The sequence below is a fragment of the Platichthys flesus genome, chromosome 20 (genome assembly GCF_949316205.1).
Source record: "Platichthys flesus chromosome 20, fPlaFle2.1, whole genome shotgun sequence".
NCBI classification, from domain to species: domain Eukaryota; kingdom Metazoa; phylum Chordata; class Actinopteri; order Pleuronectiformes; family Pleuronectidae; genus Platichthys; species Platichthys flesus.
The window spans coordinates 19,182,859-19,209,682 of NC_084964.1; the positions used below are offsets into that span (position 1 = coordinate 19,182,859).

The following is a 26,824-nucleotide window of genomic DNA, read 5'->3' on the forward strand; positions in this document are numbered from 1 at the left end:
TTGGGGGAAATTATAAAAGATCATAACTTTATGAACGAGCCAACTTGGAGAGAATCTGATATTTTTTTATGCTTTGAAAGAAAAACACATGAACTGATCATACAAATCACACATCTTGAAGTGAGTAATTTCCATAATTAATAAAAGAATAAACAGGAAGTGTCTGACCAAAGTCCTGATGGCTTTACATAACTATTTAATAATTAAAGTATAAAACAAACATGGGTATTTTCTCAAAATGACAAAAAGCTGAAGTTACATAATGAAACTAATTGATGATGGTTATAGATTTAAATCGTTAAAGTTATTTCACTAGCTCTTCATCAAATGTAGTTTAGAAACATCATAAACATAACACATTCATACAAATTTAAATTATTCATATTCGCAGATCATATCATAATTATGTGGTTTTCATTTTCATTATTATTTTTCTATTTGACATGAGCTTATTTAAAGCTTATTTCTAATGATCAATATTGAAATCATCCCTCTGAAGTGCGTGCGTCGCAGCGTGCGTGTTGTGTTGCTCTGATGATGAGGGGACGGCTCTTTCATATCTGGAGCCTATCACGTCCCGACCCCGCATCAGACACTCCTCCATAATATGAGCACTTACTGAATGTATATATCACAGGTTACAGCGCAGCCTGTGTTCGAGTCCCTGTCACAAACAGACAAGTCACCTGCTCGGCTCATTAAACAAAACTAAAGTTTGAAGATCGAGTCTCTCCATCAATAAGAGTCAGAATGTTTCTCCGGTCTCTCAACACATTGTAAAGTTTGTGCCATGGCCGCGCGCTCCGGTGTTTGGTGAGGATCCAGGCTGCGCGCTTCTCTGGTGTTTTTTTAATTGTACATGATATTTTGTATTAACCGGACGCAGCAGCAGCGGAGACCGATGACTTTACGCACAGACCGGGAGCGGAGCTGCAAATGGGCGGCATAGGTGGCAACCTCTACCTCAGCATGTTGAATGTGGCCGAAACGCAAACTTTCGGAAAGAACGCCGACATCAGCAGTCACCTCCACCGCGGCAGCAAGGATCTATCCGAGTTCAAGATGGGGATTCAGGACGCGAGGTTTTTCTACCCGGACTCGGTTCCGAGCGGGCAGGACGCGCTGGCGCTGCCGTACCACCCGGAGCAGGCGATGGGAGGGTACGGAGCGCAGCCCGCCAGGTTTTACGCACAGAGCCTGAGCAGCTGCCCGTACGGCGGCGTGCGCTCTCCGCCGAGGAGCGGAGCCGGGCAGGGCTACATCCCCACGGCAGGGGACGGCTTCCCTGCGGGGGGCAAAGATGTGTACTCCCCGTCTCCGGAGAGTTACCCCGGCGGCTTTCAGCACGGCTACCAGCGGCCGCCTCTCTACCCTCTACCTGGGCTGCAGGTGAGCGGCAAGACTCAGGCTCTGCTCAATAACTATCCGCTCTGGGCCAAGTTCCACAAGTTCCAGACTGAGATGATAATCACCAAGCAGGGGAGGTAAGTGTCGCTCCTTTTCTCACAGCAGGAAATTAAGCTTCTCGTGGTCAGGGTCACTGTACTGGTCATATTTCTGTTTTGGAAAAGACGCTAATTACGCACGAGTCTCCCTTGGGTTCCCCTGACGTTTCCAGCAATTACGCACCACCTGTTTCTATTCTTAATTAACCTCTACGTTAAAATAACTTCCTGCAGTTGTATTAAATGTCACTTTATCCCGTTCGTCGTGCTGGTGGTGACAGAACAGAGGTCAGAGTTTATTCATCGTTTAGCTCCCGTTTACTGCGGATATCTTCATCACCAGCACATCAGGGGACGAAGGTGTTGGAAGGTTTGAGTTGAAAGAATGAAGAAGATGAAGCTTTGAACTTCACGTTTAAAAGAAAAACTCTAACACGTTTTACAAGTTCATAGAGGTTTTTATGTGAACTGTTTATTAAAATTAGAAACAGGCCTTTTTACGATCTTGATTTTTTTTTTTTTTTTAACTCTCCACTAATTTTCCTTCTAGTATTTGACTGAATATACATTTTAGCTTTGGCCCAAACGTTGCAGAGAGGAAATGATGAAGAGGAGTAAATATCAGTTGCAGGTTGAGGTGCTGTAAAACACTTTGACACCTCAGCTTGACCCCTGCGATCACCGGGTCTCCTCGGTGTAACAGCGTTAAACGGTGAAAAGGAGGAAAATCGATAACGTTCCAGTTCTTGTTTCAGCGGAAGAAGCTCAATCCGTTAAAATAACATTTCTATGCATTTTTAATTCCAATCAAACAAATTCTAACCAGAGAGGATATTTAAAACGAGAGGTGATAAAATCAGAAACCGACGTTTGTTGTGGTATTAAATCTTTGTAAACGGTAATAGTGAAACTGAGATTTATTTTCCAAAATTGATGGTGATAATAATATGAATATTAATATGTATGAGGGTCACAGAAGCGGAGCCCGTGACCCGGGAGTGTGGCGGGGAGACGCCGCCGCCGCTGCCGGGCCCCTCGCGGGTCACCGAGCATCGAGACGCAGCCGTCACGTCCACGAGGATTAATTCAGCTCGTGTTCGACAGAAGGTTTCAGGCCTCGAGTTTCTCATGACGCGGATCTGTGCGCGGTCACAGAATCACGCACTGATATTAATTTTAATGTCAGCTGTCAGAACATCTCTTTTTTTATTTTTTATTTAGTAAGAATCACATTTGGAAATAATCTCAAGATATTTAAAAAAAATAATAATTTAAAACTTGAGGATGATCATATTTAAAACGAAAATTTCAATTTTAGCTGCAAGTAAGAAAATTTGACCTGGATCTTGACTTTCTGGATGAGTGTCACAGTCATTTCCAGTTCAGTCAAATACAATTTTTATTTTGTTCTCATATAGAAAATTCTTCTTTCTTCGGCTCAATTCTTGGAAATGGAAACGACGCAAAGAAGTCAAGTAGTAATTTGTTTTGTTTTCACAGACGCATTTTTCCACCTGCCCTTGAAGCAGCGAGGAGGTGACACTTCAACCTGCTAGACGTGCGGAGGTGTCATCCTTCCACATGCAAGAAAAATCTAATTCTCACGTTGCACAAAAACCACAAACCTTCATATTACAACAATTTCAAATCCTCAGGTTCTCTCCGGTCCCTCAGTGACTTTGCAGAACCAGCACAATAAGTGGTGAAGACGCCAAATAACAGATTTTCTGCAGTGCAACCAAAAAAAGAACTCCTGCAAAGATTCTCTCTTTTGGAGGAGTTCAGAGTAAGATGGTTTTTTATCAATATCAGAGGCCGAACCCTCTTTAAATTTTAATCTCGGTTTCAGAACTCCTGCAGTAATTTTGCAGTGTTTTTTTTTTCTCCAAGAGAAGTCTGAGGGTGTGCAATGTTCATCAAACCCTGGTTTCTATGGAGTGAGAGGAAGTGTGGAGTGAAGCAGAGACAGGGTCAAACACCACAGAGCCTTCAGATGGCCGCGCTGAGAAGCTGAGGCATCTTTGAAGTTCAGGAAGGAAGAGACTCGATTCTCCTTTTTTCTGCCGCTCTCTTCAGCCTGCACCAGACCCACAGATCTCTCAGAAGCTCTGCTCTTGTACCAACACCTGGGCTTTGAAATCTGCAGACATTTTCAAGGTCTGCAGCGAAGAGAGGATGGGGTTGGGGGGTGGGGGCGAATTCATCTGCACTCCTCATGAGCTAAATTCAGATCACCACACCGGGGGTTGATGTCACTTCAGGCCCTCAGCTCGCCTGCCACGTTGGGCTCAGAGGTCACCGAGGGCCGAGCGGCTGGTGTGGCACGAGGTGTCAAGCAGATTAACAGAAAATAAAAACACACACACACTGATGGTTTTGCAGTTGCACAATAATGAGATTGTTTGACTGCGGAGGACGAGCTGTAGGAAGGAGATAGGACTGACTGAGCTTCTGGTGTCTCTGCTCCACTGAGACACTTGCTTCCATCACTCGGATCATTTAATCCAAGTTTCCTAATCGGAATAAGAGCAGAATTAAACCCAGAACAACTCATAGTCCTCTGTGTGAGGAGTGTTCCTGTATTCTCCTCTTATTAAATGTTTATTAGTGCATCAAATTAAAATCAACTAACTTCTTTCCAAAGTAGGAAGGCCTGCATCACATTTAGGAAATGATCACATCACGGAGGAAAGGACAGTGGGTGTGTTGTCTCCATCTGAACAAACATGTCAGAGAACTTGTCCTCACTGAAGATGCAGTTTTCAGGGATGCTGGGACATCTTCAGCTTGACTCTCGCTCTGCGTCTGAAAGCAGAAGTGGGATTATTTCAAGGTTTTGACAGTATGACCTGTCACTTCCTGTTCAGCTGCTTATGAGTGCATATGCAGCTTTTCACAGAAACATCAAGTGACTATATTCTCTGATAGCTGCACCAGAGCTTCCTCTTATGGCGTTCTAACCTCTGGTGCCAAGTGAGCGGCGAGGGTTGTTGCTCTTTCAGCCACAGGTCACTTTTCATGGGGGTTTTCTTTCATGTTTGTTTTTTAGGCCGAGTAAACACACAAACATCTTCCTGCTGCTGGAAACCAGAATATCATATGTGTATAAATCTGCATCTTACTGCATCAGTTACTTCTGTTTGAGAAACTTTGAGTAGAAACTGCAGTGCCAACCTGCTTGAGCCCTTTTTTATTTAACAATCAACATATTTGAGACCAATTTTAAATATTTATATCTTTGCTATAGAGAGAAATGGCCTTGATGGGTCAAAACCAACAGGGAGGTGAATTCAATTTAGGTTTGGGTCTTTTCACAAGGTTTGATGCTGATACAGATAAATACAGAATAACAGCTTATTCTATGAAGCATGAATCAGTATCAAGTGACTCTAGTCTGCTGCACAATTGAAATCTCAACATCTCCAGTGGCTGAATTCCTCTGAAACGCATCAACACGGAAGCCTGCGTGTTGAGGAATGTCCGTGTCCGGCAGCAGCTGGAGACTGGCATGTTTTCGTCACAGATGATCAGGCGGACGCACGGTGACAAAAACTGGACCTGAGCTCCTGTCCGGTCGAATCAGCCGGTGCACTCGAGTGGAAGAGTCTTCTCCCCGGTGAACATCCAGCTCCTCTCCAGCTCCTCGGCCTCGCATCCCCAGGACAAACCCCTCCACTCCTCCTCCTCTTCCTCCCCCGTCACTCCACCCTCTGCTCTTTCCTTCTCCCTTCCGCCAACCCCCCCACCATCCCCCCCAACATGCACTGAATTTATTTGGATTTTCTCTAAATGTCACCACCACTGGTTCTGTCTCTGTATTACTGGTCGGTTCACCACACTCGCCTGTTTGTCTGCGGAGAGAATTCTGTTATGAGTGTTTGTGTGCGTAAACACCTGGATCAGACTGAGGGGGTGGGGTGGGGTGGGGGGGCACCAGCCGCTCGTCATCACTGTCAAGTTTCAGTTGAATCAGAGTGGCACGGTGGCAGGTTGGTCGGGGAGTCTGTCGGCTGGCTGCAGAGCTGCCGGTTTGATTCCCACTGGAAGGCTGTGGACGGGTGGGCCTTGTGCACGAGGAGCAGAACGTGCATCACACAGATCTGTATCTCAAATACAGTGTGTGTGTCAGAGAGAAGCTGAGCTACTGTACCACCGCGACCTGCAGGTGTGTTTCAGTGAACTCTGTACATGAAGCCCAAACGCCCCCACATGCAAATCCTCCTCTGTGTTGTGTGTTCTATGGTTTCCCCTCTGTCACGAGGACTGATTTCCTATAAAGGGCTCCGGTGCGAGTGAATCGACAATATCAGTGGAGCGAAAACACACAAGAACTCCTCATCCACTTTCTCTCCCACAGCGTAGGTGGTTTAATCCGCCCCAGTTTCTGTTTTCACTCGTAGTAAACGGGCCGTGGAAGAAGAGCCCCGTCACCTGTTGTGTGAGAGCCACCGAGGAGCTGCTGCAGCGATTGTGTTTCACAGAGAATTATGATGGATTGTTAAACTGGACTCACCATGTAGCCAGAAAGACCCAACTGGGACCAGTCTGGAGGGGTTTAATCTTACCACTGTGTGTGTGTGTCTGTGTGTGTGTGTGTGTGGGTGTGTGTGTGGGAGAGCATTAAGTGCCATCATTCAAAGTCACAAACCAGATTGTACAGTGCTTGTGAAAGTGGGTTTTTGTCGTCTTCTTCACAAAACGGCATGGAAAGTCGTTTTGAAGCTTTTTGCAAAACACAAATTTAAATCTTGAAACACACAAGTGAGGCCTGATCTCATAATTAACCCTTTACAATCCAGCAGAGCAGATAGCAGTGAGGGCATGTGAAGAGGGTGAAGGTAGTTACCTCCACCGAGAGGTTATAATTCAAATGATTGATGTGATTCTGCAAAAAATGCAGAACCGTGATCTAGGTTTTTCATTATTATGACTGACTTATTGTTATTTCCCAGCAAATAGTTCATAGATCTTGATGAACACATATTCAGAGGCCTGATATCTACGAGTGTGTGTTGCAGCTTGCTTGAATTTAAGGGAAGCGCTCTCCCAAAGGTCATCGTAGAAAACAGCAAAAAGTCCTTTACATGCAAAGATCAGAGAATAAATTTAATAATTTAGTGTTGTATTGTACATGTTTTTTTATGTGGTCCCTTGTCTGCTGCATAAAGACGTGCACGTGCAAAGATTCATGCAGTGCACACACACACACACAAACACACACATCCTCAGTGCGGTCGGGCCCTGCAGAGGCCTCGCACGCTTTGTCACCGCTAAATGACCAAACTGCTCGAGGGAGAAAACACTGAATTCAAACGAGATGAGTTCCCAAAACCAGACGAGGGGGGAAGGCTCTGCAGTTTACCTTAACATCGCACTTCCAATGTGCACACACACACACAAACACACACACACACGTCTTTTCTTTGAAGATGCTTTATCAAAACAAAAAGCTTCCTCTATGAGTAAAGGTTGTTTTTGGCAAAGGGAGCCGTGCATTAGTGTATTTACAGCTGTGGTCAAACACACATTAGATCTGATCTCTCTCCTCCGCCCACAACACAGCGTTTCAGAAAAGAGAGAAGAGGGCGTTTCTGAGAAAGAAGAAAGCAAGACTGTTGTTTTCCTCATTTCATTCGACAGCCATGTTTCCTCCAAGCGCAGTTTTGGTTCGTTTGAATTGAAACAAAACATTAGAAGCAAATACACAAAAGCTGCTGCACACAGGACGTGTGGTGTTAATGAACCAAAGCTCATGTGAGGGGGTGCAGGCTGCTCCACAGCCTCAGGTGCTGTCGTCCATGTCACACACTACACTGCGGTGACCTCACACAGACCCACAATGCACTGCAGTCTCCCGTACTCGCACAGAGACGGATTTGAGAAGGATAATAACGATGTTGTGTCTCTCTCTGTAAGTGCTTCTATGTCAGCACTTGCTCTTTTGAATGTTGTGTGTTTGTGGGTTCGGTGTCCATGTCTTACATTTGTGTGTCTCCCGGTTTAATCCCTCCTCTGCCTCACTGGGTCGTGGCGTTCACTGGGTCGTGACCTCCTGGTCACCCCGTCTCACTGAAGCCTCCTGTGATCCCGTGAAGCTCCTTCAGTCAGGAGCAGCTTCTCGAGGCATCTTTTATTAACAGCAGCATCAAACATTCACCTCGACTCCCCTGCGTCCCCGATGCATTACTCCATCGTCTTAATGAGGTCCACACAGGAATCAGCGTCCTGCCTCACAACAACACTCATCTTTAAATACCACTCATCACGTCCTCGCTCCCAGTAGAACCATTACACAACAAACCAGGAGGAAGGAGTTCAATGATTTAAAGGAGATAAACGTGGAAACACACAAGGTCCCTTCACTGTCGTTGCTCTGCTTTTAATTTACAGAATTTCCTTCATCACTTCTAGTCTTTCAAGGCAAAACTGTTTTTAATATCAACAAGAATTTACACAAATAGTTTTCAAAAGGAAACTTGTTTCCCTGAAATATTCACATTTTGAACACGTCTATTTCTTTTCTTTTTCTCCAACTAGTTCTAATTTCAACTTTGTAATATTTTTGGGAGGGAAATAATTAAATACATTATAATTTTATGGTACATTTTGATTGTATGACCTCTACTATAAATAAAATGCCTGTAAACTTCTCACATCATCTATATTTACCCGAAAAAAACAGGGCAGGGGTTAAATGTGTTTTTCCTTGTGTTTCTCCAGGAGGATGTTTCCCTTCCTGAGCTTCAACCTCAGCGCCCTGGAGCCGTCGGCCCACTACAACGTCTACGTGGACGTGGTTCTGGCGGATCAGCACCACTGGAGGTACCAGGGCGGCAAGTGGGTCCAGTGTGGGAAAGCAGAGGGAAACATGCCAGGTACGGTTTACTCAATAATAATGTAATAAATAGAATATGTGGGATTTTCTTTGCAGTGCATGAATGTTTACTAATGCTCGTTGTTTTACAGTTAACATATTTCATTTAGAAAGTTTCTCTGCTGTTTGGATCTTATTTCTCTTTCTTTGTATAATAAGTGTTAGTAAATGGTTGTTTTTAAAATCCTCATGTTTTTGTATTTGGGGATTTGGGATTTTTCTGTTATTTTTACGATTTAAAACTTGGAATAAGGATCTAAACTATTAAACTAATTTTCATATTGTTTCTTGAATCCTTTAATAGTTCAGTGATCATGTGTTTGCATAAGTTAACAACTGAGGGATGAAAATAAAACTGGTTTCACAGAAATAAGAGGAAAACATCTGTAAACCATGAAGTCAAACTCATGTTTACAGTATCCGCTCATCACTTAATAAACTGAATCAACCACGTAATTGGGATTGATCTTTTTTTTGCAGCACTCTACAAATATTGACAATCGATAACAAACCACAGCAAACACACACGTTCATTAGAGAATTTCTAAAAATAAAGATATTAGCAGCACGGTAACTTTCAGAGGAGTCATTGCTATTTAATATTTATTCTTGATTTTATTTTGGCGGGGTTTAGGGAAATTTATTTGTGCTTTGGGGGTTTCCTGATAGTTTGACTGGCCTCTGACACAAAGTGAACATTTTGAATATCAGTCACGAGCTGGACGAGTCCCGGGCGCGTGCACGTGGCTCACTGATGTGTTTGTGCACCTGCAGGAAACAGGACGTACATGCACCCCGACTCCCCCAACACCGGAGCTCACTGGATGAGACAAGAGGTGTCGTTCAGCAAACTGAAGCTCACCAACAACAAGGGCAGCACCAACAACGTGGCTCAGGTACTGTCCTCCATCACCTCTCCATCAGCTGCCGGCAGAGTTAGCTCCACCGGGGAAGTTGTTTTCCATGACATTTAGTGGAGGTTGCGGGGGGGGGGATGCAGGAATAGTTTTTCAATGCAAGTAAATAAAATAAATAAATCTGCATCTACTGAATTTAAATGAATTTAAAGAGTTCATATTTATATTGTACCTCAAAAAACATAAAGATTCTATAATTGATCTAATGACAATAAGTGCCACTTCCCAAATTTATCACATTACTCTCTTTGATTGTGGAAATCAATGTGTTTGGCTTTCTACAGTTAAATATAAAACAACTAACAGTCTCCACATATTACATCAATCTTCACCAAGTTACACAAACTTATAGAAATCAGTCAGATCCATGAATTGTTTTGTGGGAAATCATGAAAAGGTCCTTTCTCAAAATATTAAATAAATAATTCCCTGATCTGCACCAAATTTGAATGACTTCGACTTTTAACCACGATGAGTCCGTCCACTAAGTTTCGTGGAAATCCGTTGTGTAATTTTTGCGTTATCCTGTTCACATACAAACAACCAAACCGATTCTCCTCCTCTCCTCTCCAGATGGTTGTGCTCCAGTCGCTCCACAAGTACCAGCCTCGTCTCCACATCATGGAGGTGAAGGAGGACGGCTCGGAGGAACCCTTCCTCTCCACCAAGGCTCAGACCTTCATCTTCCCGGAGACCCAGTTCATCGCGGTCACGGCCTATCAGAACGCAGACGTAAGTCCCCTCGAGGAACCGAGAGGAACTTCACCTTCAGTCTGAACGACACCTTCTGTGAAACCATCTTAATAATCAGCTGTAAGGCTCAATGATTCATGTTGGAGCCGTGTCGCAGATAGAAGCTCTGTTTAATGCATGCGTGTATGAAAAAATATACACACATTTACACTCCTACTGTGAGTGTCGGCCTGCTCTTACTATAGAGTGGCCGGGTTTGCACTGAGCCTCACCTCACCCCAGCTGACCTGAGATCTGTGGCTGCTCTGCCAGACTCATACATATCCTCAGCAGCTGCTCAAATACACTGTGAGAGAGTCGGTGTGCGCCAGGGAACCACACACACTCACACCGTGTTGTGTAGTGTTTATTCTGTCATTTCATGAAGTGTGTGTGGTGTGTGTGAGTGTGTGTACACTCTCTGCTCCATCAACAGCAGAAGAAACCTCACGTTATCTCCATTAATTATTACTCACTGACCTCCTCTCTCCCTCTCTCTCTCTCTCTCTCTCTCTCTCTCTCTCTCTCTCTCTCTCTCTCTCTCTTCCTTGTTCCCCCCCCACAGATCACTCAGCTGAAAATAGACCATAACCCCTTCGCCAAAGGTTTCCGTGACAATTATGACACGTAAGTAATATTTTAAAATAACCTCTTTACTAAACAAAGTTAGTAAAGAGGAGCCAGTGTGTGTAAAGGGGAAACAACAGTGATTGTGAAACTGTTGTTCCCTGAGTTGTGAGTCTGTGACGCTGGATAACTGCTCGTGGATATTGGACAATAGATGAAATGTGTTCTGAGCCGAAGCTGCTGCAGAGAGAAGGTGTGAGGGGCTGAGAGATGTTTGAGAGATGGTTTGAGGTTTGGACAGGAAGTAACACCTTCTTCTTTTCCTCTTCTTCTCACACGCTCTTCTCTCCCCCTCCTCCTCCTCCTCCTCCTCCTCCTCCCTCCTACCTATAGGCTGTACGCTCCTCCCGACTCGGACCGCCTCACCCCCTCCCCCACAGAAGGCCAGCAGCTGCTGCCGGGGGGCTGCTACCCCCAGGGCTACCTCTCGGAGCAGTACATGAGCCCCCTGCCGCAGAGCCGCTTCTTCGGCCGCGAGCCCCTCGGCATGGGCCAGCAGCACAAGGACCCGGCCTCCAGCCCCGGGCCTCACAGCTGCTGGTACCTGCCGCCCCAGCAGGGCGTGGCGCCCAACCGGCTGGACTTCACCTCCTCCTACGAAGGGGACTTCTCGGGGAACGGGTTCTACAAGCCCTTCCCCTTGCAGGCCTCGGCTCACCACGCCCTCAGCTACTACCCGGACCATCCGTTTGCATCCACCAGCGTGTCCATGTCAGGAGCCACCTCGGCCGCCTGGAGCACCAGCCGGCCCACCCCTCAGTACCTCGCTCACCCCAGCAAACATGGTCTGGGCTGGTTTAGACCCATGTCCTCTTCCTCCTCGTCCTCCTCATCCTCCATGTCGCCCGGAAACCCCAGGCTGCACCCTCCCTCGCTCCTCGAGCCCCTGCAGCCGCCCCCCCTGCAGGACAAACCCAAAGACAGTGTGGGCGTGGCAGGGGGCGAGGAGCCGTGGCTGGACACTCCCTCTGTGAAATCCGCTGACTCAGCAGACTCGGGCCTGTTCGAGGGCGGCGTGGGGGACAACAAGAAGAGGAGAGTGTCCCCCTACACGTCCAGCACTGAGAACTCCCCGCCCCCGCGCAGTGGGGACGTCAGCGAGAAGGACAGCAGCAGCACGGCAGAGTACTACGGCTATTACGCCCACTGAAGGCCTCGCACGCCGTCTCTCCCAGCGTCCTCCCACTCTGTGCTGCAGACCAGTACCACACCACAGAACATCCACCTGTCACCTCGGCGGGGCCGTGTGGACAGCCTCTGCGTGAAGTTCCCTCTCAAAGTGTCAAACCATCACAGGAGCAACTTTCCAGGTTGCCGTCTTACTGGGTGTTGATCAGGAGCAGATGTGACTGGGACGCTGCCCTGGAGTCACACAGGGACCACACAGACGTTCAGTGTGGACCTTTGACTTGAGCCTTTCAAACATCGGGAGATTTAAGACAGGAAAGAAAAGATCTGCATATCTGCCTGCTGACAGACGCCTGCAGGGACTGTCTTTTCTTTCTGCATCAAACACTGTCTCCGTCTCGTGTCCTCTGTCGCCCCTCGTGTCCGTCTCACCTCGACCATTCACACATACTCCCAACTCGCTCACGTTCACCCCCCCCCCCCCCCCCCCCCCCCACTGAGAGCAGCACCTTTAACTCTCACTCAAGTCTTCTCTCGTTTACTGCAGCGCCGTCTACTGGCGACAGAGGAGCATTGCAGGTGTTTAATGTGAGGGGGGGGGGGATTACAGAGTTAAGAAAACACGCCGCTAATCTGTCTCAAGCCCGCGAGGACGATCTGCTGCTTGTGTGTCGTTGTTCAGTTCAGCTCAACGTGTCGCACACGCTCAACTGGAAACAACTCACGCTTCCTACTGGTGAAAATAAAATACATAAAAGAGAGTTTGTACATTCAGAGTTTCTATGAGTCACGGATCTGAGACGATGGTTTACATTTACAGTCACTGCCCATCAGGGAACTAGAGAGAACTCATCTGGTTCATGCAGGTTAATATGATGATGATCTTTACACATTCACGACTGAGTTGAGCCTCAGATGCAGATGTTCCCAGAGGAGGTTCTCAGTACATTCATCAAATATCTTCAATCAAAAAAAGGGTCTCAGTCATTTTGTGCTTTTCTTTGTCGTACATGTTAGTAAACTGGTTTTCTTTGGGGTTCTGGAAGTTTGATCACCTTTGGACATGGGAAATAAAAACGATTATAATTTGATTTAAGCAGGAAAATAGAAGATTAATCGTTAAAAACAATTTACTTGTTTCCAAAGTTTTCCACCACATCTCTCGAGCTGCATCACCGGCTGGAGTTGTCCCGTTTTCATGGAGATCATTTAGTTATTATCTCTTATCTGACCTTTGACCCCTGATGTGAGCGTCTCTTTCTCTCTTTTCAAACTTTTATCAGGAAAAAAGCTCATTTGTTAAACGATAAACACACGAGTAACAACACAAAAAATGACTTTGGTTTGTTTACATGAAAACTGCTGTTAGTTGAATTAGTTCAAACAAAGTTGCACAAAAAAAGTTTATTCAAACAGTTATGTGGAGAATGAAAGAGGAGTGAGTTCAAACCTAGTTTACATTCTCACCTTCATTCAGCCGCTCACCACGAGCTCGTCGTGGCCGAGCCGCAGCCGCGTGCTGCCACCGGTCGATTTGAAAACGCTCCTGTCACCAAACACAAATAAAGCTCTGGATCAATAAGAGCATCGATAGTGACAGAGGGAAGAGTCACAGCTTTAAACACACAAACACACACACAACCACCTCCACCAGGCTGCACCAGGCTGTACACACTCACCCAGATGTCTTACAGATGTGGGCCACCTTTGGTCTGCTGGTGGCTTGAGCTAAATGGATTGAGCCTATGGTGGCTCACGGGTAAACAGCAGATGTGACCCAAAACAAATGTGGGTCACTTTGGGCACCTTCCGTTGACATGTGGTACTGCTGTGGTTTACTTGTGGCCCAGATGTGGGCCAGATGTGGGCCAGATGTGGGTCAGATGTGGGTCAGATGTGGGCTAAATCTGGGCCGGAACATGTTTGGTATAACGGACAGATGCAGGATCAATCCTCTAAATGTCTGATTTGATTCATCAAGATCCATGAGGAACCGAACACTGGGAGTAGATCACCAGAGCTGTGGACGTCTGAAAAGTGGGTCATTCAGAGCAGCCACATGAACCTGCAGGTAAACAGACCTGTCACCCCCCCCCCCTACACACACACACAAGCAGGAAGCACAGAGTGACCACACAGACACTCTGAATTTCCCCCTGCAGTTCACCGGCCCATCATGCGGTGACACCGGCTGACGTGAGGCCCGGCTCGGGGCCTCGTGACAGAAATGGAGAGTGAGGCTCCAGTCGGCGCTGATCAGAGATCTGCTTCTCAGTCCTCAACACGTGTGCTAATGGCCCCGGACAACACCGGGGGCCACAGGCACTCGGAGAGGAAACAGCCCGGTTACTCGTTACTAGTTTTTATCACAGAGATTCAATTAACAAATAACTGAGGAAAACAGCAACAGTGGTCGTATTTTTAATACACAAGAACAAGTACACAAAGCTAGAATGAGACTATAGAACACAAAGCCCCCCCCCCCCCCCCCGGTTTCCTTAAATTCAACAGCATGGTGCATTTAGCTGTCAGAACTGACAGTTCAGCCTTTCAACTGAGCATAGAAATAAAAAGGTTAAAGGTTCAGTGTGTAGAGTGTAGTGACATCTAGTGGTGAAATGTAATATTGTAGTTGAACACCTCTCACCTCAGCCTCCCTACATGACAGAGAACCTGTGGAAACCTTCAGATGTCACAGAAACTCAAAAGCTGTTTAGTTTGTCCATGGCAGGCCTCCGTAGAGAGGACCTGCTCCCAATGTAAATATAAAGTATTTAAATATAAAGTATTTAAATATAAAGTCCCGAAACAACAATTTGTACAATTTAGATGAAACACACTTATATTCAATCTCTGCCACTCGATCCTTTCACCTGAATCCTCCACACTGGACCTTTAAACGGTTATTTAAAGTTCATCTTAATGCTGAAAACAGTTTTTATAGAAGAATAATCCCTAAACCATGAAAATGTGGACGCCAGAGAAAGAGATGACGACTCTTAAAGCAGCTGAACGGAGGTGAAACTCGTGTGGTTCTTATTTCAAGTGCAATTAACAGAGAGAGAGAATTCGGTTAGAGATTTCAGAGACAATGATCCCTGGGCTGTGGAGGATTTCCGTTATTTATTCTGAGCTGCGGTTTTGTGCTTTTTCTCTGTGACCCTGCACACACACACACACACACACACACACAAACACACGCGCATAAACTCAAACAGCAACGTGTCTCAGGAACGCCCCCTGCTGGACACAATTCAGCTCCTGCAGCAAATTTCAATTAAATCTTTTATCTCAAAACAAATTAAATCTTTTACCTCATTTTCCCTCGAAATGTCAGAGACTCCACCCAAAACTTCGATAAGAGGCGGAGACTGTGTGTGTGTGTCTGTGTGTGTGTGTGTGTGTGTGTGTGTGTGTGTGTGTGTGTCCAGAGATTTTGCTGTATAATATAAACATAAAGGAGGAGGTCAGACAACAAGCATGTTCTTTTTGTGTGTGTGATCCATGTGCACTGTTCATGTCGGTAAGGGGGGGGGGGGGGGGGATTATAAATCGCAAAATTACAAGTGAAGATTTCTGAGTGAGTTTATTTATTAAAAGGTGGCTTCATTGTGTAATGTACTGTTGTTTTTTTACTCATGAAATTAAAGCTAATATGACAAATCTCTGCTGATGTGATTGGTTATTTTTATATATATTGATGCTATATATCTAAAAACATCTCCTCATTAGAACGTGTGTAAACAACTGGAGCTACGTTATATATATTTTCTTGAGCCAGAGGAATCCACAGTTTTATACAAGTTAACAGTTTCATTTTGGGAACTTTATTATTTCCCTCAGTTCCTCTTCACCTGTGAGGTCTCTTCTATAACTTCAAACTTCTGAAACCTCATCAGTGTTTGGTTTGTCCCCTCTGGGCTTCTGTAGGAACACGGCAGCTCCATATAAGAAGACCTGCTCCTAATGTTGATTTAAAGGGTTTATACAAAACAATTATGAATACAACATATTCTGTTTCTGATGATAGATTTTCCTAAATCCTACATCCTGGACCTTTAAAATGTTTTCCTGAGTTAAGTTATGTTTTCCTGTTCTTATACAAACCTCCCGTTTCAATTTGGTGACTTACCCTCTGTCTCATTTCTGCCACGTCAAGGTTATTGTTGTTTTATTGCTGCTTAACTTTATAAATCTGCATGAAATTCAATCACATCAAACCGGACGGACACTTTTCCCCGCTTGGTGAACGAGGAGGAATCGAACCTCACACAGTCAAACATCTGAGCTCGTTAACTACTGAAAACGTTGAGTTGAGCAAATTGTTTAATGAAATGTTCACGTACGTTACACTAACAGACAACAGGCGTCTCACTAACCTGACAGAAACAAAATGCAATTCTCTTAAAATAGTTTTCTTATCAAGTAATTTTCATTCTCAAGTCTCTTTTTTTTTCCTTCAGCAATAAAAGTATAAACACACATATATATATATATATATATATAATATATAAACGTATATATATATATATATATGCTGACTGAGATTAATCTAAATAAATAAAATGCATTACAAAATGAATATAAATAAGAAAGTTCCTCCTACACATCTGTAATGGTTTGAACTCTGGGTAACTGGACTGGAAGGTTCCCATGAGCCGGTCATGGTCCGTTCAGAAACCAGTAGCTCAGCAGCACCGTCTCCAGTCTGAGCGGATCATATATGCAGCTGCAGCCTCCAGAGCAGAGATGTGTCGAACTCGTGTCTCTTATTGTTCGTCACCACAGAGTTATGTTTTTAGTTTTAGCAAAACCTGGATCCTCCCGGAGCTTCCAGTAAGTTCTGTTCGACAACCACACGTCCCGTCCACAGGAATCTTTGGCTTTCCTTCAGGAGGAGAAGAGACACAAGGACAGGTTTTCTATGACATTCCCAACATTTATATAATTAATAAACAATATATAACACATATATCATTTTGAGCAAAGCTAGAGCATGTTTGTTTTCAGATGTTTGATAAATCTAAAGGGTTGTTAACATGTGTCTAATAATATAAGATTCAGAATAGAACAGAATTTTGAGGTTCTCCTTTAGAAAACAGATCATATTTAAAAAAAAAAATTGTAGAATGTGACTGAAGAAACAAACTATAAATAAGAGACTAATAAATAGACTATATTTTATATTAATGATGAACTTAAATTGAATTTATGCCAATATAACATATTTTTATGAATTGGTACTTTAGAGGGAAAGAAACAGTTCTCCTTGAATTCCTCTTATTCATTTATTAACAATATAGAATCATTTAATAAATAGTTTATAAGAAACTATAAAGTAGATATTAGCAGATATAACCTGATATTAAAGTGTTCTTAATGGCCAATTGATAAATACACATTTTGAACTTACTTGAAAAATCGTGGGACGTGCTCCTCCCCCTTCTGACCGAGATCTTTCCTCCAGGCCCTCTGGAACTCCTCGATCTCGTCTTTCTTTCTGTCCGCCTCGTCCACATGTCCCTCCTCCAGCAGCCTGCGGACAACACCAGGACACAGTTCAATGAATGAAGACGTGATGGGCGTGTCCCTTCAGCAGACACGTGCAGCCGAGCTCACCTCTGGTCCGGGCGCAGGCGGCTGTCTGTGGGAGGCAGCCGAGGCCTCAGGTCCGGCTGGAGCTCGTTCAGCTCCATGGCGAAGCTGGAGAAGCCGTAGTAGAGCTGGTGATCCTTCGGCTGAGGATCTGGGGGGGGGGGGGCCTCACTTAGCTTCAAAACACAATTGGATATATCTGATGTTCTGGGTTTTCAGGGACTCACTTGGCTTCCAGACACACTTTGCCGTCGGCAGAGTGTCGCAGACGATGCCCTCGTGCCACAGACCTCCGAACCGGTGGATGACGCTGCCGCTCTGGTCCAGCACCGTGCCCTGCACCTCGTTCTTATTCGTGTCTGAACCCCAATAACGAGACTAGGACAGGAGAGAACTCAGTAAGTACAGACCTCCTCTCTCCGGGGCCTGGTTCAGGTGGTGAGCAGCTGGTGGAGGCTTCACTCACCTTGATGAACGTGATCTTGCAGGTGCACACGTTGCTCTTGAGGTTCTGGATGGTGACCTCCCCGTAGTGCTCCATGTAACGCTGCTGACTCAGGACGTTGTGGATGCAGGTCACGACCTTGTTCCACTCGTAGTGGTCACCGTATCTGGGCAGAACACAGACGTTTGGAAAAAGTGTTGAGACAGTGAAATGACAAAACCAAGGTTTCTGCAGAGTCTTAAAAAGTCTATGAGTCCAAAATCTGAATTTTAGGGCTTAAAAAGTTTAAGAAGATCTTAATTCACAGAACCTTCATGCACACAAGTTAGTTTTTAGTTATTAAATGTTATTTAATTACAAATGTCATTACACATTTGAAAATCTGTACACACACACACACACACACACAGATCTAGACACAGCTACACAACTCAGAGACTATTCTGGAGGCGGAGACAACTAGTTGTGTTATTTATGTGTAACCAAATATGTTAACCCTTTAGAAACTCATCCTACACTGTCAACTCTCAAATAAATAATAATAATAATAACAATATATTTTTATTCATGATAAATCAATGAAGTATTAAAGTAAAAACAAGTGTTAAAAGCAGTTTTTTTGTAAAACAAATAACCATTAAGTTCAGTTAGGTGTTGTATCACTAACACAACACCTTTCCTGCACGATGCTCGACAGCATCACTGTTCATTCGTTTCCACGTCACATGATCAGGTGCACGTGGTCACATGCAGAAGCCTGAGCGCCGTGCACACAGATGGTCGAGAGCGTTTGTCTCGTCTGTGGCTCGTGAGCCTGAACGATGCTGATGACGGTGACATTCAGAGAAAACGCGTCACGCCTCATTTCCCCCGACTGATTTTCTAACGGAGCGGATCCGTCATCATTTCACGTGACGTACGATCCTCAGTTACACGTTAACGGCCTCCGTCACGCCTCATCTCACACGGACACGCCAATAAATCTGCAACCACAGAGCGGTGGAGATAAAGATCCAGCGTTTACCTGGGAAGAGTCACGTTCACCATGCCGGTCGGCAGAATCTCCAGAGACTTCCCCCAGAATTTATTCTTCCATCGCTGGTCTGTTGAGGCATGTGAACAAATATATGTAAAACATGTTCAGAGGCAGATTTACAATGATGACGACCAGCTCCTCGCACACAAAGGGAAGGTTTGGAGTATTTAGAGTCTCACCTTGCCAAAAAGAGAAGTTGTCTGAGTCAGCGTGGCAGGCGGAGATGGGCGGGTGGTGACAGACCTGGAACCAAAAGGAAAACGTGCTCAAAGACAAGACAAAAAGTTATTATACAGGCATTTAGATAGATCAGTTCAGAGTACTAAGTATTTGTGTTAATATCTATAAACCACAACCTCACAGTAATACATCACTGAGTGCAGCTCTGAGCGGCTCAATTAAACCAAAGAGTAATTTATCTTAGTTTAAAGAGATGTGATATTTGCCGTTAACTCCCCGTCGTGTTTTTACAGATTTTAAAAGGTCGAGTTTCTGGGTTCGGATGTGAGAGGAACAGGAAGTGACTCTCGGCCGCTCTTCGTGGATACCTGCTCGCAGATGGCCCGGAAGCCGCGGTCCTCTCTGATGCACTCGTAGGTCTCTCCCAGCACCGGGTTGAAGGGTTTGTAGTGGTTCCTGAACGTCGCAGTGGCGTAACCGGAGATAGCAAAGGCAGCAATGTAAACCTGCAGGAGATAAAAGGCAGACATCTATCTATTCATCCGTTTCCCATCAGTCCCAGTAACACGGTGCACGTGTGGACTGGACTCACCATCCTCTGGTAGGGGTCCGGCGTGTTGTTGGCTTTGTCCAGCAGCTCACTGTACTCCAGCTCCTCACACAGCCGCTGCAGCAGGTTCACCGGCTCATTGAGAGCAGCCGGCATGGACACCCGGGCCAGGTCCTTCCCTGGGGGGGGGGAACCAGCAGGTGAGCCACAGAAAGCCGACGTTACATATTTATAGTTTTTAATCTTTACAGTTTATATAAACCTTTCTATTCTGTTTTCTTGCATTACTGAGAATGATCTGGCGTTTGTATGATTTTCTATCTTCGGGCTTTCGATTCTGTAAATCTGGTTTTAAAAGGCTGCTATAGAAATAAAGTTTATTATTATTATTATTATTATTATTATCATCAATATGATAATTCCCAGTGCCGGGTCCTTGCCTATGTTGTTGTAGAGAATGGCCATGAGGCCCACGTGGCTGTTGTCGGGACAGTGAGCAGGAAGCTTGGTTCGACCTCCGGTGCTCTTGGGAGCGACGCTGTTTGGACTCTTTGAAATGCTGGCGCGGTACTTCCTGGTGGCCGACGCTGTGAACAACATGAATCATCATTTCAACTGACACTGACAGTGAAGCAATAAAGGCAGTGTTGTGTTTTTAATCACGAGAACAAGAAGAAGAAGAAGAAGAGGCTGAACGTTTTGGTGCTTGTGCACGTGGACCCACCGTGTCCCTCCTCGGGCTCCGAGTTGGTCGTGCTCCCGTCACTGAGTCCGGATTCCTCCGACCCCGCAGAGGAACCACCACAGATGACGTCATCGCTGGCGTCAAAGTACTCGGCGGCTGAATCCGCCACCGAAGGAGGAGCGTGGGAGGAGCGCCTCCCTCCTGCAGGCTGATGAGGAGGAAGGAGGAGAAGGAGGGATGAACAAAAGGAAACCATGAAGGGGAAATGTGCCAGAGAATCCAGGTGACGGTCACAGGTCTCACCTCGGCTAACGCGTTCGATTCCCAGACTTCTTGTACTTTCTGTCTCTCCTGGGACAGAGTCTCGTGAACGGACTTCAGGGATGTGAACACTGAAGGTGAATGAAGACACAGAGGAAAATGATTTAACAGCTGCAAACTCACAAAGTATGGAAAGATATGATTTCTCTTCTCTCCATCTCTGTGTATTTCATTCTTTTCTCATATATCTCCACTTGCTTCTCTCAAGTAGAGGTTTGTGGGTAGTGTAGTTCTTCCTGACATCATAACTAAAACAGTTGATTTCATAAAGACTTGTGGCTTCTACTGGAGCCGGTAAAATCTCGTAGCTCGTGGTGAGTCTACCTCGGATGGTTGACATGTTATGGCAGATAATAACAGAGAGTGACTGGATTCTACTTCCGGGACCAGCTGCCTGTTTCTGTTCCTCTGACCTCGAAGTGACGTGGCGCAGATGTCCTGCTGGAGCTTCTTTCCCTCGGGTGACGCGACGGTGGGGGGGGACAGCTGAGAGTAGACGTATTCTGGGATGGAGGGGGCCGATGCCCCGAGGTGAGGTGAGCTACCCAGGTGACTGGAGGACAGCTGGGATGTGAGGACGAACTCATTAGTTCATCAAGAGCAGGTCATACAGTCACATTGTGGATCTCAGTTCAGTGGCTGCATCCTTCAGAGGACCAGGTCTACCTGGCCCCAGAAGGAGGTGGTCTTAGTGGGCCAGGGAGATCAAGGAGGTTAATCTCAAATGAGTCGGGTCTGGTCTACAGAGGATTTTTTTTGGTCAGCATCACCAGCTTGTCCCGGCTTTATACTCAATTGAAAATGAATCCTGGGATCAATCTATTGGATCCTTAATTTGTCCGGATGTAAGGACGCCTTCGAAGAGGAGCAGCTGAGTCTTTAAATGCAGCCTCTAAAGGTAACAGCCCCCGAACTGAGACACATCTGCAGTCCAGCTGTTACAGTGAGTAAATGGAGAACAGTGAATATTTGTTATGAATCACTCACCGATTTAGAAATCCCTCGAATAGGCTTTGGATTAGAGAAAGACCCAAAACATTAGATTTCAATTTTTAGATTCAGATTTCAAATCAATGTCAAACCTTATGAACAAACCGAAGTAGAACAAAGTACAGACCCGTCTTACCATTCCCAGGACCTCCACTCTGGACAGCGTGCGGGAGTGGCCCCACATCTTCCCCGACTTCTGCTTCTTCGGCTTCTCCAGAGAAAGATTCTGTAAGAAGATATGATATCAGTGTATCTTCATGTGAAGGGGTTCAGTGAGGAGCACCGAGCTCCCCCGGCCGTCTACCTGTGTGCTGATGATCCGCTGCAGCTCTCCGTTGCTGAAGGCCTGGCCGGCCTCCAGCGCCTGCAGCCTCAGGATCAGGCGGTTCAGCTCCGACAGGTCCAAGTGGCACCGGTTGAGCTCTGCAGGAAGACGTGAGAGCTGTGATCTTTCATTAGGTCACAGTGAGTTGTTTGACCATGACCTTGGTGGAGGTCTGCGTTCTCTGAGAGTCCTTCTGGCTTTACAGCTAACCCACAACTATTCAATCAGATAAGATAACAAGCGACTTCCTGTTGGACCTGTACCTTGAACGCAGGTGTCTGGGTCGCGACTCTGCTGCAGCCAGGCGGACACCTTGCTGTTGACGGCAGAGTTTGATGAGGGCAGCGCTCCGGATGCTGCAGCTGAATGAACCACCTGAGAACCCAGAGGACAGAGGACACATGAGTTCATCTCACTCGGACTCCTGAGACACCGGTTAACTCAGCTGTGCACAGGAGAGACTTTATTCACCACGTCTCCGTTCCTCTGAGCTCCTCCGGCGGTTGCGCTGAGGCCCAACGTGTGGAGGACGCCGCCGTGAGCCTGAGCCTGAGCCGCCTCCTTCTTCTTGAACACGCGATGGGCCTGGAGCTTGGTCGCCCAGATGTAGAAGAGCTCGTGGCTCTTTGCCTTGGGGAGGTAAGAGAAGTCATGGATCTGCTTTTCACTCTGGAGCCCCATGTCGTATTTGACGAGGACGTTTACCTTCATGTGATAGAGGATGTCTCCTGCGTCCAAGTCAATACGGTTCGATTTCTTATTTATGGACATTACAGCGTGGCTGACGTCCAGAGAGCCCTGGACCCGCCCCCTGGAGACCTAATAGGCAAAACAGGTTCGTTTAAATGTTTTCAAATCTGTTCTGTAAAATATCATCTCATAAAACTTCCTGTTCACTCACATCCTGTTGATTTTTGGAGTAGCGCAGGATCCCGGCTTCCAAGACAAAGTATCTCTGAGGAAGAAATCATCGTTCAAAGATAAACGTCTTTATCTGAAAGGTCAACGTCTTCATTCAGGAGGACGGAGCATGTCTCACCTTGTGCCAACCTTTCAGAGGCCACTTCCTCCTCTTGAGCAGATATCCCTCACAGATCCCCGGGGTCGACACCTCCTGAGGGTTCTCGCCTCCTGTGTGAGATTCTCCATGAAGGTCGTCAATCACTTCCCAGTCTTTGATTATCTGAGGACGGGAGAAACACACGAGGGGCTTTGACTTCCTCAGAGAAACAGGACAGTGGGAGGAAGACGGTGGTTCACTGATGAGAAGGATTGAAACTCTTCTCTTTTAACTGTTTAATTGTTTAGTCTATTAAACGTTGGAATAAGAGAATATTGAAATCGTGTAACGATGAATCAAGAAGGTTATGTTTTCACCCATGTCTCTTTATTATATTTTATATGAAATAATCCCAGAATCCTTTGCTTCCAGCTCCACAAATATGACAATTTTTTGACACAAGACTAAATGATGGATCAAGATTATACTTGACAGATTAATGAATCAGGTGAATAATTGCCAGTTGCAGTTTGTCGTTCTCTGGGTCTTATTTAAATTAATGTGATGTCTCTTAAGGTCACAGTTGTTTTAATGATGTCATCATCCCTGACTGGATGGTGCTGATCGACTTTGGCATCTTTACCGACTTTCACCTACAAAACCCAAAACATCTGGTTTACTAATCTCAGAGGTTTGATGTGAACACAACCACAGATTCATCAGGAGAACACACAACTAGTGCGTTTTGTTGTTATGGGAAAACAGATTAAAGGCCCAGCAGCAACATGGCCGACCCGCCTCACCAGTCTGGAGTGACGGGACGACACGGTGCTGCTGCTCCGCGACCGGGACGGTTTCCACGTGGGCGACGTCTTCTCCAGGCCGCTCGCCAGCGACTGGCTGCGGTTCAGAGAGGAGCCGTAGGAATCCATCTCCGGTCTCAGACTTCTGACCCCGACTGGCTGTTGAGATTGATCTGCTGCAAACCAACGAAAGGACCCAGCAAGAGTCGGTTAGCTATTCTGATAATTATTTCATAGATTTATTATAATAAAATAAATACAAAGTGTCTCTAAATAATCCGATATTTTCCAAATAAGAACAAACATGACCCTCTTAAAACAATATAACACAACAGCCCTGAAACATATTCTGTCAATGTGAAGCTGATTATATTATTTATTGATTATTCTGCGATATATTGGTGTTATTTTGTTTCTGTATAAGACCATTTCTGCCAATACAGTGAAAACAATTATAATTATATATAATATAATGACTTATTTATCTCTAAATTAATGTAACTCTCGTATTTTTCAGAAAAGAAGAAAATGTGTTAAATTTTTAAATTATATTGGCAGAAATTGGCTTCTTATACAATTCTCTCCTGGAGAAACAGATTAATTGAAATGTAAATAACAATATATGTCATGCAATTTGATGAATTAGATTAACACACAGCTCTTTGTTTGGCCACAGTAGAATCATTAAATGAACAAATATTCAGAATATAAGTCATGATTTCTGTGAAAAATATGTCAAAACAAAAACAAAATATATAAGAAAAACTTATAAGTCATTGTAAATAATGTGCGTCTTCACCACAGAGGACTTGTGTGTTTTGCACATGACGGTATAACGACTCGGTGACACCGCGGCCAAGCACAGGATTAGCAATCGCGGCTTAATTGGTTTTTCTGGGGCCGTTTTTAGAAGCTTGTCACTCAGACGTGGAGCAAGAAGATCCTGAGGCTGGACACAAGGAAACAGAAGAAGCTGACGACAGTCCCAACATTATAATAATAATAAGCAGCTAAGATATGAGCTGCCCTAGAAGATTTTCACTATATAATAATTATTGTGCATGTTCAAAGAATCCATGGTAACAATATTATAACCATGTAGAATCTAACATGAAAATCCTTACACCTTCAAAAGTAATCCTGTTTCTTCTAACAAATAAAAAGTTGATGATGGCACGAAGCTGAAAGTGCTTGTGAGACAGTGACTAAATTGTATATATTCTTTTAGTTGTGTTACTTTACTGACAGAGAACTAATCCCTACATTCAGCTTGTTTCATTCTGTGAACTGGTTTAAATCACAGAAGCCACTGGGACGTTTTAAACTTTAGAACCAGGAGCCGGACGCACAGTGACCGGTGCGTTCCTGAGACGAGTCTAAATGTGTTCAGGAGCCGCCTGACTTGTTATGTAAAGCTCAGAGCAAAGGATGAGAGTGAATGACCTCGCTGATGGGAGCATGTGGTGGAAACAGGATGAAGGGATTTGCAGGTTTCTGAGCTCGCAAGCACAAATAATATTCTGTAGTAACATTTGGTTTTGTTCACACAAGGTGGAAATAAAAGGATTTTAGATTCCAGGCTTTTGCAGAAATACTAGATCCATGTTTGGTTTTACTAATTTTCCCAAGTTTTCTCCTTGTGATTGTGTTATTTGTACAGTTCACACTGCAGATGAGGTTGTGCACTTTCAGTAAATGTTGTGCAGCTACTTTTAAATGCAATCAAAAACTAAAGAGCTGTTTCAAAGAAAAGAGAAATGACTCATTGGTGAGATTGTGTGAGGGGAGATAATATGCACATTCATAAAAACATGAAAACATGAGCTGTAGACATGGAAATAGATGCAAACACATCAGGAAGAGGGAAGTAGTGAAAACCCTGAGATTAGGAGGATTGTCACGTGTTTCTTGTGATAAAACTGCTGCTAACATGTTTATCAAAGAGTGAAAAACATGTTCAGCTTGAATCTGAGGGCAGAACAAACTTTTAGAAATGGACTTGGTGAAGATTCTCTGTTCAATGTGTGACCCAGAAGTCTGGGAATATAAATAAATGCATCACGGTCACTCAACAGGTTTAAATGTGTGTTACTGTACAGACACACACGGCCGACTGCACGTGTTTCCACTGTAGGAGGCCGCTGCTATTACTTGTGTTTCTCTTTCATCTTTTTGTTTTGTCAGTTAAACGTTTTATTTTATTGTCTCTGATGATTTTGTATTAATTAATAATATAATGAGATTATATTGACTTGCTTCTTGTCTGCGGTGTTCTTGTTTTTGTTTGTGAAGTTATTTGTCAGGTCTGTTTTGAAAGGTGCTATAGGAATACAGTTAATAGCAGATGGCTGGTGTGTTTTTGTGGTAATGCTCCTTTATGACTGGGGCCTGTGTGACTTCCCTGGTGCTGCAGGACCTCTGAACTACTCAGGGCTGCGCAGGCTCTAATCTTAAACCCATTAAGAAGTCACTGCACCTGCACAGAGGACACTCGTCCAAACGGCTGTTTGAAGGTTTTAACCTGAAAAACACGTCGCCTCAGTTCATTCAGAACAGAATAATTATAGTTTATAAACAGGAATCTGTGCAGAATCGACTTGAGGTTCAGTTCTGATGCTTTATCTGATATTTTCCCGCAGGATTAAATCCAAACGTTCACATTGTCGAGTGTAAATCATGTGTAAAATGACGAGAAGATAGATTACTTTACCTGGAACCTTCCCTCGACTGTCATCATCTGCTCCTGCGCTTCTGGTAAATCCAACAAAAGTCTCATCTGGTGTTTGACGAGCTGCAGAACATCATGTCGACGCACAGAACGTTTCCCCGTCGAGATCCGTCAAAACGAGCAGCGACAGGAAGTCATTCTACATGTTTGATCCACAGATAATCACTTATATTCTGGACATAATCTGAGTGGCGGCCGCGTCCAGCCTCTGCTGCTGGTGGTGCTGGTGGTGGGTGGGGGGGCCTCGAAGGAGAGCTGTGCGTCGCCGGGTGCGCGCGTCGTGCTCAATATGTCCTGGGCATTATCCGCATTAGCTGGAATTACAGTGTCTAGCAGGGATGTAGCTGCAGGGAGGTAAGTCCTCCCTCACTCTGCTGCTCACTCAGCTCCGAGCAGAGGAGGTTCCACAGGAGCCGAGAGGAGACGCAACTCAGCAATCTGGA

At 45.0% G+C, this 26,824-nt stretch overlaps 2 protein-coding genes across 4 annotated transcripts; one reads left to right on the forward strand and one right to left on the reverse strand.

Annotated features, from left to right (window-relative positions):
* The first annotated feature begins 659 nt into the window (after window positions 1-659).
* On the forward strand, window positions 660-12,814 carry tbx21 (T-box transcription factor 21). Its single transcript, XM_062378644.1, has 6 exons — window positions 660-1,484; window positions 8,166-8,320; window positions 9,094-9,215; window positions 9,810-9,968; window positions 10,534-10,595; window positions 10,929-12,814. Exons 1-6 carry the CDS (start codon window positions 937-939, stop codon window positions 11,743-11,745), a joined length of 1,863 nt encoding a protein of 620 aa, XP_062234628.1. The 5' UTR covers window positions 660-936; the 3' UTR covers window positions 11,746-12,814.
* Window positions 12,815-16,031: 3,217 nt separating this feature from the next.
* Window positions 16,032-26,626, reverse strand: osbpl7 (oxysterol binding protein-like 7). Of its 3 annotated transcripts, none has more exons than XM_062413656.1 (23): window positions 26,364-26,626; window positions 23,654-23,829; window positions 22,890-23,033; window positions 22,752-22,805; window positions 22,556-22,669; window positions 22,322-22,480; window positions 22,114-22,225; window positions 21,830-21,948; window positions 21,653-21,751; window positions 21,523-21,546; window positions 20,949-21,099; window positions 20,518-20,606; window positions 20,254-20,422; window positions 19,970-20,116; window positions 19,572-19,708; window positions 19,348-19,485; window positions 18,979-19,042; window positions 18,788-18,866; window positions 17,785-17,929; window positions 17,546-17,696; window positions 17,343-17,469; window positions 17,137-17,259; window positions 16,032-16,611 (listed from the first exon to the last, which is right to left on the reverse strand). In XM_062413656.1, exons 2-23 carry the CDS (start codon window positions 23,780-23,782, stop codon window positions 16,503-16,505), a joined length of 2,583 nt encoding a protein of 860 aa, XP_062269640.1. In that variant the 5' UTR covers window positions 23,783-23,829; window positions 26,364-26,626; the 3' UTR covers window positions 16,032-16,502. The 3 variants fall into 3 exon arrangements, with proteins under 3 accessions (XP_062269640.1, XP_062269641.1, XP_062269642.1); XM_062413657.1 differs by having other exon boundaries at window positions 21,662-21,751; window positions 26,364-26,625; XM_062413658.1 differs by lacking the exon at window positions 21,523-21,546 and having other exon boundaries at window positions 21,662-21,751; window positions 26,364-26,625.
* Between the last annotated feature and the right edge of the window lie 198 nt (window positions 26,627-26,824).